The 15085-nt window shown below is 42.5% G+C and overlaps 1 protein-coding gene across 1 annotated transcript in view; it reads right to left on the reverse strand.

The window, feature by feature from the left end:
- Nucleotides 1-2049: 2049 nt before the first annotated feature.
- Nucleotides 2050-15085, reverse strand: part of GAREM1 (GRB2 associated regulator of MAPK1 subtype 1) — a 102478-nt gene continuing 89442 nt past the window's right edge. The window contains exons 5-6 of the mRNA XM_066330495.1: nt 10911-11077; nt 2050-7493 (exon numbers count right to left, since the gene is read on the reverse strand). Of these exons, the coding sequence (XP_066186592.1) occupies nt 6581-7493; nt 10911-11077 (1080 nt within the window). The 3' untranslated portion in view covers nt 2050-6580. The remainder of the gene's footprint in view (nt 7494-10910; nt 11078-15085) is intronic.

The following is a 15085-nucleotide window of genomic DNA, read 5'->3' on the forward strand; positions in this document are numbered from 1 at the left end:
CACACCTAACAGACCTAGGAGAGCTCTAGTTGATTGTCTTACACTAAGAGGAGCATGTCCGAGAGCATTAACTTTGCACCTTTCAAAGAGAGCTGCATTTTCAGCTACCAACCCTGCCTCTATTGTTTATTCATGCTTATAAGTAGCCATGGTGACTAATCAGGAGATATATGTCAGGCTTGTTGACTACAGTTCATTATATATAAAAATAATATACCTGTCTGGCTTAGAACAGCACTTTCCTGAAAGGCAGATGGACATATTTTGATGTGGGCTACAGTCCTTCACTTCCCCTGCATGCAGAGAATGTTATCCTGTATCGTGTAGATCTTTTTGCTCAGCCTGGAGCCAATTAGCTGGAGCATTCAAAAAATTAAATATTTTTCTCTCCCTTCTTAGGAGAGGGGAGCAGAGATGTGTCCTAGACAGACCTGCTCGTGGTGAAATGAAATTTTTCTTAACTCATGAAAGCAATTCTGCTTCAGTCTGCCCCTCTCCTCACTTCCCCATGATGCAAATCCTGCCTCCAGACACAGTTCTTTCCTCTCCCAGATCTAAGTGTTGGAGGCAAGTAAACCTCATCTGTCTCAAATCCAACAGCAACTACTGTCAGATTCTGCCCTGCTTTATGTCCCTTAAACATGTATTAATGATTCCTTCCATAAACCCCTCCACAACTACTGTTGTAGTAAACTTTCTCTTGGCCTGGTATCAGAGAATGAAACTTCAGCCCAAAGGAATCTAGCACAGTAGCAACTTATGGGCATAACACGTTGATGGTTGTAGAGTTGACATTTCCCTTCATTTCCAATATCAAAGGTGTAGGAGAATCTGTGGATGGTTGGGATAAGGAATTCTGTTGACTTGTATATTCTGGAACACGTGGTTTTATTGCAAGGGTCGTGGGTAAAAGGGCCTTGCCTTCAGCCACCAGCCTCGGCTGAAGGGAAGTCCCAAAGAGAGAGGGAGAAAGAACAGCAGGGTGAGAGCTAAGAGAAGGGAGCGAGAGAGCAAGGTGGTAGGGGGGAAGACAGCAGGAGAGAGCGAGAATAGGGGGAAGAGGAAGGGCAAGAGTTAAGAGGAGACGTAAGAGAGTTAAGAGAGCGAGGTCTTTGTTACAATCCATTATATCTCCTTTTGTGATGAATATTCTAATTTACAGTGACCAACCAATACAAGACACAAAATCCTATAGAATCTACATACAGTCTATAAGAACTGCTATATTACCATACTGTGTTATATTTTAAACTCTAAAACCTACTCTCTAGACTTCTGTTTTGCTACATTGACCTTTGGATCCCTTAGCCAGCAGAAAGGTATTGTTCAATCGAAAGAGATTCTCCTTCAGCTAGCTAGGCCATTGTTTTCAGGTTATATAGTAACTGAGACTCAGTATCCTACAACTCACAGTAAGCTTTCATTTCTATTTCGATTATAGGTTTCATATTTTCAGAATCTTTTGCTAAGCAATCATATTTATAAGGTTTCCCTGATTCATCTTCCCCAACAAAAGGAAGTGAGAAGAGGCAACCTGCAACCTACAGCACAAAATTATTTTGTCTCTGATTTCATCCCCATCCAATAAATGCCTCAGAAACTTTATGCAAAGCAGGAATATTTGTGCATGGTCTTGCACTTAAAAGCATATTGAAATTATAATTGAATGATTTCCTCCAAAACAAAGATAATAGGGGTTTGGGAAAAAAAACGTTTTAGGTGAATGTCTGCTAGAGATAGGCAAGGTGTATGGCAACAAATTCTTTGGGGAAATGCAGCTTGATACTCTTGCTGAAGGGGAACCAGTGAAATTACAAGACAGGGAAAAGTAACATGTCTTGAGAGGTTAAATGCAAAGGCCTGATTACTCCTCTCAATTATCCCAATTTTACTTTGCGAAATTCACTATTTGGGAAGTGCTTATTTCCAAATTATACTGAGATGAGCAAGAGGATAAGTCAGTGAAATGACTAAATGAAAAAACAATCCTTTTATATAATACATGCAACCCAACAAATTTAGTACAACAAATTCTGTACACATTTGAAGTATCATGAAAATAGTGTCTTTAATATACAGTTTATATACTTACAATATGCGGTTTAAATTTGTTCATATACATTACAGGGATATTTATTTGCACCTGGTTTAAATAACAATCTGCCTTCAGCCTTTTACACAAAAGCCCAAACCAGCACAGAATTCCACAAAACCTTTGTTTTATAACGGAAATGTACTAAGCCAAAGTTTTGGGGCTTTTTCTTTTTTTTTTTTTCTCCCAAGTGTAACTTTTTTTGACATACCCGAAGTGAATCTAAAGAGCTAAGAACAAACATACTTTTAATACAATTCAGAAGATTGTCCAAGTCAAGAGAATCACTCTGCAGATTTTCACACTGAAAATTTGGTTATTACACACAAAAACTGTGAAGTCCGAACAACTCCTGGACTATTAGGAGTTTAAGACATAACAAAATGAAGAGTCATTTATTGCTAGGTCTCAACAAGGGGTGTGCATTTCCCCACTGCCCTGCCATCCCGATAAATAAAAAGGACGATCCCTCTTGCTTATTAGGATTTAATCTGTACCTTCTGGCTTGCATACAGGAGTGCTGCAATTTCAGATCATCAGGAGGAGAAGCCAGGAGAGCTGGGCTAAGCTGTGATCCGCTCACAGGGCTGGTGTTTGGCTGTTAGGTACCACGGTGTAATCCCCTGCCTGGCCTGTGTTACAGGCAGGCAACCCGCTGGGAAGGACACAAGAAGCTGATGCCAGCACAATTTGTTTTGTGGGGGGACAATCAAGAAGTTGATTCAAGATGAAAACATAAGAGAAGACAATTATTTATAGACAGGTTTGAAACACGGCACCTTTTCAGGCAGCTTCGCTGTCTACGCTGTTTCTCTTGAAGCTGTTGCTGTGGAATAAAATTCTTTTAAGTGGCAAGTAAACCTGCTCTATTAGAAAATACACAGTAATGCCCAGTAAATTCTAACCCTTGCTTCTAGCTGAAAAGAACACTTCAAAATGTATTTCCCTTCTAAGTTTGGATGGACCAAATGTTTTCCGTCTAAGTTTCTAGCCGTAGGCAATTTTTACAAGACGGCAAGAATAAGAACGCAAATATGCACTCTGAGTTGCTGTCAACACAGCTTTGGTTAGCCAGGCAGGCAGCAAGACAAAGAATCTTAATCCTAGGCACAATAAGCATTTGAAAGAAACCAGCATTTCCCCTCAAGTTTCCTCTCCATCCCTCCCCTGCCCAATTCCATGCCCACCTCCAGAAAAGCCTCCATGCCAGAACCCAGCTTTCACTGCTGAAGGCAGCATCAGTCCTTGTGCCAACACATGACAGTTGCATAGAAAGAAAGAGTTTCCTTGTTCAGGACAGAGAGACAGCTCCATACAGAATGGCATGATGTGTTTTTTTGCTACCAAAACCCCCAGACAATGAAAAACCCCAAGGAGAACACAGCTCAGACACCCATAACCAAGTAACCACCAGAGGCCTTACATTTATTTAATCTGAGGAAAGAAATCCAGGGTTAGGACTGGCCTATTTTAGATGACTGCCTCAAAAATCTAAGTGATTTTAAGCCCACTTTGGCACAATGCTCAATGGTTACAGCTCTCAGGCCCCAAAGACAACTAACACAACTCCCATCAACATGGCTGGCCTCTACTACTGTCCAAAACCAGATTGGTTTTCCCCACTGCTGACCTCTGTGCTGTGCTTGGGAGTTGCCATAGCCTGGCTACCTATTGAAAGGTACTCCTTTCCATAACCTAGGATCTAAAGGCTGTGCCACAACACTCCACATGCTCAGTTTTCTCATCATTCTACCGATTTCACCAGAGCAGATACTTCAGTCCAGCCTGTGTACCACAGCAGGTGGATCAACACCAGAGCCGTATAATTCACAGAACACAAATGTTAGGAACACCTGAAGGCCCAAAAATGGGTTGGAAAGTGAAGGCGATGAGTGGCTATGGGCAAAAGAAAAAGTTAAATGCTAATACATTATGTATAAAAGCAAGTAAGCAGAGTCAAGAACGAGACAACTGGAAGGCCATCAATAGCAAATATGCAGTTAGAGGTTTCAGCTGTACTTCGGTGTACAGGCTCAGCTTCTGCAATCAATGCACTTTTCTAGGCCTTTCTGTGGGCCAGTTCTATTTTGGTTTATGCACATGGGATGTCAATGCAGCATGGTCATGAATGCAAATTCCACCAGTCTCTTTGCAAGAATAACCACTTCAAGCAGGTAAGCAGAGATAACAGAATAGGTGTGAATCCACAGTCAAAGAAAACTACTTTCTCAGGGATGTTAATATTCTGGGGTCCTTAGCAATAATTAATGTTAATATTACCAAGACTGCAATTTTTTTTTTTAGGTATTTTAGGTTGTATTACCTAGAATTAACAAGCTGAGCAAAACAATGGCAAGTACCTGGCATTAAAGATTTGGCCCTTTCATATTTGAACATCCATTTGACACAGTGAGGTTTAAAATGCAGTTGGTTTAACTTGCACGTGGTCTACCAACATGAATATACACCTGAACAGCATCTGAACTTGATCCAGAATTATTTGAAACTAAATTATTTTAGAATCCTAATTAAAAAGCATTTGGAGAAAGATATTGATCTGCTACTTTAGTCAACATATTACAAAAAACAGGAGTGCAAACTCTTGGGGGTTTTTCTATGGGGATATTTGTTGGCTCTAGAACACCCACAACTGGGTTTTGCTTCCTGGTTGGCAACTGGTGCTTTGCATTACTGGAAGACAAATAATGCATCTTGTTTCGGCATGGCAACATGACATGAAATGTGTCCTAACAACAGAAAGCACTATTTGCTAATTAATTCTTTTTAATGAGTCAGTATGGTTGAGAAAACAGGAAAATCTAGCATTTTTGTCTCTGCTCTGTATTTTCTCTTGATGCTCCCAACTACGTGCCCTACAATGGAGATATTTTTTAATACATCAAAAAGGTAAGCAAGGCAGGTGATGGTGTTCTCCTGGCCAGGGCTCTGCTCAGCAGTAAGTGAAGGTGAAGTTGTTCCAGCATTCCTAGCTCTAATCACTTAAGGATCCTGGGCATGCACACTTGCTGAGGAGGAAGGGGTAACACAGACTGTTATCTGAGGACCTCCCCAATTCTTAAATCCAGTTTATAAAGGCAGGGGGATCCTGGGGTTATTTAGAAACATTTTAGAGAGCTCTGTCAACTACAAGAAATCCACAAAGGACAATCAAAAGTTAATCCTATTCCTAGCTTTTTGAGCAGTTAAATTTGAGAGGTCTCCAGGGGCAGACTAATGCCTATTTACCATCTCTGCGCTCCCTTTTAACTACTCCTTCCATGTGACATCTACTGCAGTGAGTTTTTGCAGCTGGGCAACTGAATTAGCACATCCTTTGATGCTACAGCCCCTCCTACTTTGACACCCACATCCTCCTAGCCCACTGCAAACAAAACAGGTGAACTGAAAAGATCACAAGCATTTCCTGTGGCATGGCCCAAAACCTCCCTCAGCCCATTCTCAGCAGCATGCCACGCTCTGTTTCCAATCCCTCCCACCTTGCTTTATTTCAAAGGCATGACACAGGAGCATTGTCACCTTCCCACACAGGTCTGACCGCAGGAATAGAGGAGCAGACCAAGCACATTTTCAGACAGTCAGAACAGCAGCAGAAGAAACACAAGGAGTTGTTACCTTCCACCACAGCATGCCTCCTGCAAGGGCTGTGCTAGCAGGCTGCTGCAGCAGGCAGGATCTGCTGAGAAAAGAGCCTGTGCACTGAACTGCTTTTCCCATGAGAAAGCTGCACGACCAGAAGTCATGCTATTTACTCCAGTCATCCGACTACAAAAGCAACTTTTGAAATCTACAGGTCATAAACTTTTAATTGGCCAGGGCAGAGTGGCTCAGTAGAAAATCCCCCTTCTCCCTCCCCTCTGGGCAAAGCATGACTCTTGGTTTAAAAACATTTAACTCTTTTTGCTCAAAGTAACTTGGAAAATGCATCCATGTTACAGATAGTCAGGAAGATACTGTTAATAAAAATAATGCTGCAAGAATAGTGTATCAGTGGCACTTCACAGCAATTCTTAACATTTGCAGATGTAGTGTCAAAACCAATGCTTTTGTATATCTGCAAGTCACAGCATGTTGCCAAACATTATGTGAACAGAAATAATCCCATAAGAAATACCTTTTTTTGCAGTTAACACAAAGCTGTAAACAGGATTGGTGTGTGTCTTTCAGCATCAAATTGTTCAGTAATAAATACGACTAAGTCTTAACAGACTATGGAGTCAAAGTTCCCTTAGTGTCCAGTTTTTAGCAGCTGTTGAATGTTCAGGGATGCACAAAGGCACACCTCTGCAGATTCTCTACCTTTATTACTGACATAGAAAAAAAAGTCCATTCACCACTGAAAAATGTTTATCTGCATAGTAAGAATTTTTCTACTACTATTTACAAGAAGGGATTTTTAGTGCAAAAAACCAGGAAGTGATGTATTAGCTCAAATGTATCAAGTACAGTTTCACTGAAAACTAGCCAGCATCACATCTTGGGCCGCCAGCCATTAATGAACTGTAATATTTTCTTAACCTGCAATTTGCTTAGCTTGAAGTCTTCTGATAGGATCTCTTCTGTAAGCTGAACCAGTAAATTGCCATCAATCTTCTCTGTGACAAAAAATGATATGACATCTTCTGACAGACCAATAAACCTCAATGATTTAGATACTTCCTCTATCGAGAGTCCAGAAAGGTCCGTGGGCGGCTGCCAGGGAGAGCCATCTCCACAAGACCTTGGTGCTAACTGGAGGTGGAGGGGAGATGAGAAGGGATAAGACACAGAGAACGTGTCCTGCATGCCCTTTTTAGCGAGATACTGATCTTCCAAGATGACTGGAGAGCCAGCTTTTGGCTCCTCCTCGGCACCATCTATTTTCAGTGGCAAGGGACACATGTCTGTAACTGTCTTATCTTCACTTGACTTCGGTGCCCGAGGAGGTAAGGCAGGACACGAGTGGCTCTGCTTTGCGTTGCTGGCTCCCAGAGTTTTCTCATCAGTGCAGTCTAGAGAGTAACTTGCTGACTTTGGACAGCTGGAGATGGTGTTTGTGAAGTCTGCTGGAGTCAGCTGGGAGTACCCTGTTGGGAGCTCACACCCATCAAAGTCAAAAGTCAAAGGTGCTGGACAGTTTCTCTTTGGCGTACCTGGAGTCTTCTGTCTGGGGTAACTGTAGCTCCTGCTTGGATCAAGCAGGAAATCACTCCTATTCAGGCCTTCAGCAGTTCCTGAAAAATGGTTTGGCCAAGATAACCTCGAAGGCAGAGCTTCAGCTGAGGGGCTTCCCAAAGGCATTGTGCTCTCAGGCTCTTTGGATTCAGTTTTCATCATGTTACATGGGTAGCAGGAAACAGGTGTGCTCTCAGTTGGGTTGGTGTTGTCGCTCTCTGTGACATTACTTAAGGAACAAAGCAGAAAGGATGCTGTTAGTAAGAAAAAAATTGGCATTTCAATAAACTCATAAATCATCTGACAGCATCAGAGGGTGCCCATCACAAGGAAAGAATCCTCTTTCCTCCAGCAGAACTTTTCACATTTGAATTAACATGTTTGAATTAATGCATTGACAGTTCCTTCACCCCCTCTACAAGCCTGACAAGATGCTGATATACCCAAAAGCCTCATGTCTTGTTTTTTCAAGCTCATAAAAAACTAGATGTCTCCATTCAGTTCTGTGTCATATCACAAATACCCAGTTTTTCACTGTTGAATTCCTGAGGGATATCACCACGGATAAGAAACAGCCTCACATACACTAGAAAGATGTTCTAATCCAGTACTTTTTTATATATATATATATATATATATACACACCACAGATGTGTCATGGCAGGCAAAAGCTAATATGAGGGCAGGTTACCACTGCACTAGGCCATGTGCACCAGTGCAGAGTACAGAGACAGAGTGAGTTAATGCTCACTGCCAAAGGAAGAGTTTTAGCTGGACGTGCCGAAGTATCAGGCTTTAAGCTTATCCAGAGTAACTTGGTGTGGCTGGATCTTTAAAATGCTTTGATGTTAAAACACTTGCTCTTCAAAGGTACCTAAAGAAAGTTACCCTGGATCCAACTTCCAGGTGGTGAACTAACCTCAGCCTGTCCAGGGGAACTGATGGTTCATATCCAGGTGTTCCCAAGAGACAGACATGACAACAAAAGCACGCAACCTATTATCAAAAGCAAATGTCTGCTGATTTTATGCCACTTTCTAAAAGAAAATCTGAAAGATTTTGTAATTTTGGTCAACTAACCAGAGCACTGGAAAAACAATTAGCAGACTTATAAAATCCTTACACAACACAACAGACAGAAAGCAACAGTTGAAAACAATTGTGTAATTACTCACCTCTCTCTCCTGAAAACTAACTACTCAAGAAAGAAACTCCATAGTCACTCCATGACAGCTCAGTGAAAACTGCTTGAGAATAGAGCAGCTATAAAAAAACCAGTGCAGTTTTCAATGGATTGACACAAAATTACTTCCCTGTGTGCTTACAGTGGATCAGAGAGGAAGCCAAACTGGACTTGCCTAGATCAAATACGAAGTGCAGATGTGTAAAAACAGCCCTAGTCTACATCACTGGAAAATATCTGTCCCAAGAGATGCTGGTTCCCTTTTTCTAACCATCTCTCAGTCTTCATTCTATGCCTTCAAAACTTTTCATCTGTTTATGTCACTAATACAAGTTGACAGGTAAAGCAGCTGGATATTTACAATAGGAGAGATGGGTTTTTTCCCCCTCAACAGGGATACACCATCAACCAGTCACTTCTTACTGGCTACTTAAAGGGCAACTGGTGTATTGCACACAGTGCAAACCATTTTTCACAAACCAAGCTGAGAAAACAGTCAGTGAGGTGCTGTAAACAACCAACTATACAGAGCAATTAAATTGATTGATCCCGTTTCTGTTCTCTAATTCCATACTAGAACTGGAAAATTTATTGATTTCAAAGATTAATGGAATTTCTGAAAACTGATACGGTAACATTTTAATATTTTTGAAGTGCTTCCTTATTCGTCCTCCACTAAATTGAACAGCCTGGGACTCAGTGCAAAAGGATGCAAGACAAACCTCAAATATAGCTGAAGTCAGTTATCAGGCATTTTTAGAGCCAGATAAGGAGAAATCACACTGACTTTTTTTCTGTTTAAAATATTGTCTGCAACCCTTCATGATCCAGAAATCAAGATCATTGATATAGATGGCAAAGCAATCTGGTTACTCCACACAGTGGCAATTTTCTAGTAGTTTCCTCTGCAACACCAGGTCACCTCTACCAAAATGGAGACGTCTGGTCTAGACCCAGCTGGAGATTAATTTCATGCAAATACTGTAAAAGTCAAGGCAAATCATAGAATCACAGAATTGTTTAGGTTGGAAAAGACCTCTAAGATCATCAGTCCAACCATTAATCCAGCACTGCCAAGTCCACACTAAACCATGTCCCCAAGTGACACATCCAGACCTTTTTTTAACTCTTCCAGGCATAGTGACTCCAACACTTCCCTGAGCAGCCTGTTCTAATGCTTGACAGCCCTTTCCATGAAGAATTTTTTCCTAACATCCAATCTAAACCTCCCCTGCTGTAATCTGGGGCCTTTAACTCTCATTCTATTGCTTGTTAGTTGGGAGAAAAGACTGACCCCCAACTCACTACAACCTTTTGCATTCCTGAGAAACTTCACTTCTGTTTTCCTAGTTTTTCCCCAGTTTTTTAGAAGGCAGATGTATTCTTGGCTACAAAAAGAGGAAGCAGCATTTGGTGGGCCCCTAAAGCTGGGAGGTCTTGTGCCCAGCCTCCTGTGGAGTAGACCTTGACAGAACTACTCAACAGGCTTCCATAAAATAAGCAAGCAGCCTTGATCTAGAGTGATCATTGCCAGATCCACAACACTATGCTGCAAATGTGCAGTATGACTTAGTAAGGCAATTCCAGCATAAGTTATTATACCAACTGCATCCAGACTGAAATTAATTCAGTGATGTTTCAGATGAATTTGTAATATCCACACAGATAGGACAGTGTCACTGAAGGTGTACCAAAAAAAAAAAAGGCAAGAAGACATCCAAGGCAAAAAGGAGGTGATGCTTCAGAGGGTGCATATACTTTCTGAAGCCAAAGGAAGGACACTGTATCACTAAGAAAAGCTATGCAGCCACATAATTCAGAATTTGCTGTCAACTTTCAACTAGCCTGGGTGGATTTTCCAGTTTGTGGGTTGGGTTTGTGCTGAGGTATGTTTGATGTGGAAGCTGTCTGGCCCCCTTCTGCTACACCTCACTTTGTACTCAGTGGTGTCTGCTGATCTTTCTGTCCTCCATCACATCCACCCTGTAGGTTCCCATATAGTTAGCACAACACATTTCTGGATTACCCCATTCTTTTTATGTCTCTGATTATCAGAGCTGGCTGCACTGCATGCTGCACTGCATGCAGCACTGACATCCCACCCAAAAACTAGTTTTGACGTGGTCTGGTTTGAAGATTCAAGCCTTTCAAGAAACATGGAGAACTATACATGATCATTTAACTAGATAGCCTATGTCACCTAAGAGTGATATTGCTTCTAGTAGTGCATGCAGGTGTTTAATATAAACTGCTGTGTCCTATCTAGTAAACCACAGTTTCCGCTGGAGCTTTTCTTCCTTTTGAACATTTAAAAATAACTTAACAGGTTAGCTCGTTCTACTAAAAGTCAGCAAGTCTGACACTGCATCGTGCCTTAGAAATGAACGCCTTCAAAAAGAACAATGCTAAATTCAACTTTCTCCGGAGACGCTAGCACGGTGCTCCCAGGGGTCAAACACATACATGTTGTGCAGTCCTGAAGAGTAGTAGGACAGAGTGGGGCTGGGAGAGCGGGTCTGCTGTCGAGCAGGTTTCACTGTGCGAGGAGGGATGGAGGGACTGGTGGAGGACGGCTTCGAACTCCGCGGAGGGACCGGGGGAGCGTTGAGGAGCCTGCATTCCTCTTTCACCTGTAGGAAAGAAGAACATGTAAGCAAGCAGCAAGAAAATCTGGGCTACGGCGGCCTCAATCAGATGAAGCACATCTGGTTCTGCCTTATTCTTCGAAAGGAAATAATTAAAAAGGGAGGAGAAGAGAGAAATGAAAAAGTATATACATTTGCAACAGTATGTAGCTGTCAAAGAACTCCAAAACAATACTTTGCCACTGGTAGAACTACCATCAATCTTTTCTAGGGCACATTTCAGCAGTTTGATACACACTTATTAAAAAAGCTGCAGCAATTAAACAATGTTAAAGAACCTTCCAGTAACACAGAAAATCAGACAGACTGTTCCTGATATTATACATTCTGTAAGGAGCAATTCATTATGCCTAAATTTCATTAGTGTTGCTTATTTAGATGTAATAAACCAAGCTTATGTAATGAAAAGATCTCAATATACTCTGATGCTTCCTGACTTACTTCACCAGTGATAGTCAGTCATCCAACTCTTAAGATGATTCCCAGCCTCCCTCCCTCAGGAATAGTACATTTATCTCATGTTTACCAGCTTCTGGATTCAAACTTGGAGCTTCAGGCCTGCTGTAGCTGCCAAAGCAGGGCAGCTGTCCAAAATGCACAAGTGGAAAGGTGTACACCCAGCTGACAGGTCTGCTCTGTGCAGCCAGACAACCTGAAAAAACACAGCTGTAGCACCAATCACCTGAAATTTAGTGTGGTGTGCCTGTATAGGAGCAAAATGTCAGGATCCACACCCACAGAAAATATGATGGAATTAAGAACTTAATCTTATCAGGACATATTTGGGAGACCAACTTTATTTAGTAGGGCTAGAGGTGAGAAGGCTGCTGAGAATTCGGCTGCTAGGCAGGATTTTTAATGATTCACCACCTGCCCCTGGGCAGGAGGAGACCTCTACGTTCTCCTTGTCTGAAACAGTCTTAGATGCATCAGAAAAGGGAAATTATTTTTGTGTTTGAAAGTTGAAGTTTATTTTTAAAATTTACGACACTGCAGAATTAAAAGTTATCTTAGCAATTCTGCAACACATAATTAGCAATTAAAGTGATTTAATTTATTTAAAAACAAAATAAATGTGGAACTTTTTGCAATCCACTTCAGTGCTTTCATAATGCAACAACATATTTAGTACTTTTGTGAAATGGAAAACTGGGGACTAGGACATTTTAGTACATTTTTCCCCTAATTCAAAACAAGTCAAAATTACAGGAAATGCCCAACAGCATAAAACACTGAAATAAATCTTGTTCTAAGGGTTCCTATTTGCTCTTTCAAGGAAAGGGATGAATCAATTTTATTCATGTTTGTTATTGTATTCAGGCATAAAACTCTTCAACCATTTTAGCGCTGTGCCCCAAGGATGCCTGAAGACTTTTTTCCCCCCCAAGTCAGAATAGCCAAAGCTAATACTGAATGCTATTGAATCTATATCCACGGGGTTAGAGAGACCGTTCAGGGGAGCTCTTGGAGCATACCAGATGGTCAAAGGCTTAAAGCTTTTCTTTCCTGGGAAGACTGAGGAATTCAAAGGTGCTGGCATAACAAACTGTGCCAAACTCCCTTGCTTGACCCAGACTGCAGATCAGAACAAAGCCATAAATAATACCTGTTTGCAGTCTCAACTGGTCCCTGTCACAAAACCACAATTACAGCTGCCATACACAGCCCCCAGGAAAGCCAGCAGAGGAATAAAAATGAGAGATTTTGCAGATTAAACTGAAAAGAGCAAGGGGAAGTTTCAGGAAAGCCATGCTCACTAGGTCCAAGAGGATGGCAATGAAATAAATGGAGGAGATGAGTGGAACAGCCATGATGTGACAGGACAATGACCTCAATGGCTGTTGCTCTTAGCTGGACATACTCTTTGCCCTGGAAGCACTAGGTGTCACATGGCTGTCAGATACAGATAAAACACATTTACACTGCACAACCTGAAACTTCTATTTGACATTGAGCTCTCTCATGCTCCAACTCCTCTTCCTGTGACCTAGGAGTGGTGACCCATTTCTAATGGCATGAGGTACTACATTGATTTTAAGACCTCTGCTTCTTTTCCTTGCTGCCATCCCAAGCCTTGCCAGCACCACCTGGGCCCTGGGGTGTCCGTGCTGAACCTGGGCATCACAGGTGCCCATTGCAGTGGCCAGCTCTGAGGTTGCCCGGATAAAACCTGCCCTGTTACCAGTCTGACTGCGAGCATAACATAGAGCAGAGCAGTTCCACGCTCCTCACCCACAGGAGTCTGAACTTCCGGTGCACTCCATTAGGGATGTGCTTTGTATCAATCAGGAAAACAGCCTCTGGTTTTATGCAAATTAGTGTTTGGGGAACGAAGAAATTACTAATTTACAGGCCTTAATTCAGAGGTTATTCCCCCCTCCTCCACCTTCTGCCTTCACGCTACTTTGATTTTCTGAAAGGCATTTAGAAAACACACATAATATATCACAGTGTTTCATCCTGCTGGAGAGAAGAAAACCAGAACAGCTTCTAAAATACCCAGATGTCCTTTCCTGTCCTGCAAACAGCTCCTGGACACACATTTTAAATTTAGTGCAAAAATACAATTGCCAGCCAACCTTTACACAGAAATGCTATGGAATATCATTCTGGAGAGAGTGATGACTAAACCGCATGTTCACCAGCAGCTCCTGAGATCTACTTACTCTATAAATACCTACATGGAAACCATGCAAACATCTCAGCCCCAGCCCACAGATGAATTCTGTTGGTCACTGATACTCACTCCAAAGCTGTTCCAAGAAGCCATAAAAGCAAGTTGAAATGATTATAATCTATGGGAATGTAGATTTTTAGTATTATTTTTAATGGGGGCTACACCCACTGCCCACCTCTAAATCCCAGCTAATATCTTTTGCAGAAGTTATTTCTCCAAAATGGCTAGAAAGCAGCATCAAAATTGCTGACAGCACTTACCTCAGTAATGTAAGACACACATGACAAAATTGCACACTTTCCAAAATAACTCTAAAGGGCAATACACACATCAATGCCAAGTGCCACCCTGCTGTCCCCAGAAGGGAGCCATGGGGGCTCCCCAGGTATGAGGGTCCACACTGATGCTGTGCAGGTGCTCCACAGCTCTGGGATGACCATAAGACCCTCATGTCTCAGGCATGACCCTGGCAGCTGGGACCCCCCATGCCACAAGGGCTGCCCTCACCTCACTGTGGGGGCAGCCTTCCTCCCCCACCAGCCCACCCCAGCACTCCTCTGACCCTGTGCAGAAGCAGTTCAGCTCTCAGAAAGCAGCAGGAAACAAATCATTTTCCAGATCCAGACCTGGCTGCCTGCCCAGGCACAGGAGTGCCAGAGCCAGCACAAAAGGGAAGCCAGGACGATGTGTCTGGGAAAGGAGGAGGAGGAGGGTGGGACCAGCCCCATGCCGTTAGCATCAGTGTAGGCTGCCAGGGAGCCTCATCCCAATATGGTGCTGCTGGGCACTTGTCCAAGAGTCTGGGAAAAGTGTCAGTGCGTACCTGACCTCAGAGGCAAGGAAATGCTCTTGGGTTCCTACACTTAACGTTGCACATAAACACTTTGCTAAGACGACATAATATCTTGCCTTTCCTGGCTGCTCAAGCTGCTCCATTTGCTTTTTGGGGAAGTTTTGGTGGCACAGCTCAAGGGCTGCAGTTGAGCATTTTGTGCATGCATGGTGTCCTCCTCCCCTCTCCTCGCTGCACCTCCCCAGGAAGCACAGAGCCTGGCCAGGGGCATCCCCACAGAAATCCACTGCAGGCTAACCCAGCATGAATGAACACATCTTTCAGCCAGGTTGTGACCTGACTTATGAGGGTAAGGCTACAGCCAACACTACTGGACTCTTGGATTGCAACAGGAAAGGTACAGGATCATCATGGTTTTCTGCAGTTTGGTCTCAAATTAGTCTTAATTTACTGTACAGCCATGCTCTTGAAATCACCACAGGGCTTGCAAGCGGAATGGCATTTTTTAATTCCAGAAAAATCC

Source organism: Sylvia atricapilla, chromosome 1, assembly GCF_009819655.1.
Source record: "Sylvia atricapilla isolate bSylAtr1 chromosome 1, bSylAtr1.pri, whole genome shotgun sequence".
NCBI classification, from domain to species: domain Eukaryota; kingdom Metazoa; phylum Chordata; class Aves; order Passeriformes; family Sylviidae; genus Sylvia; species Sylvia atricapilla.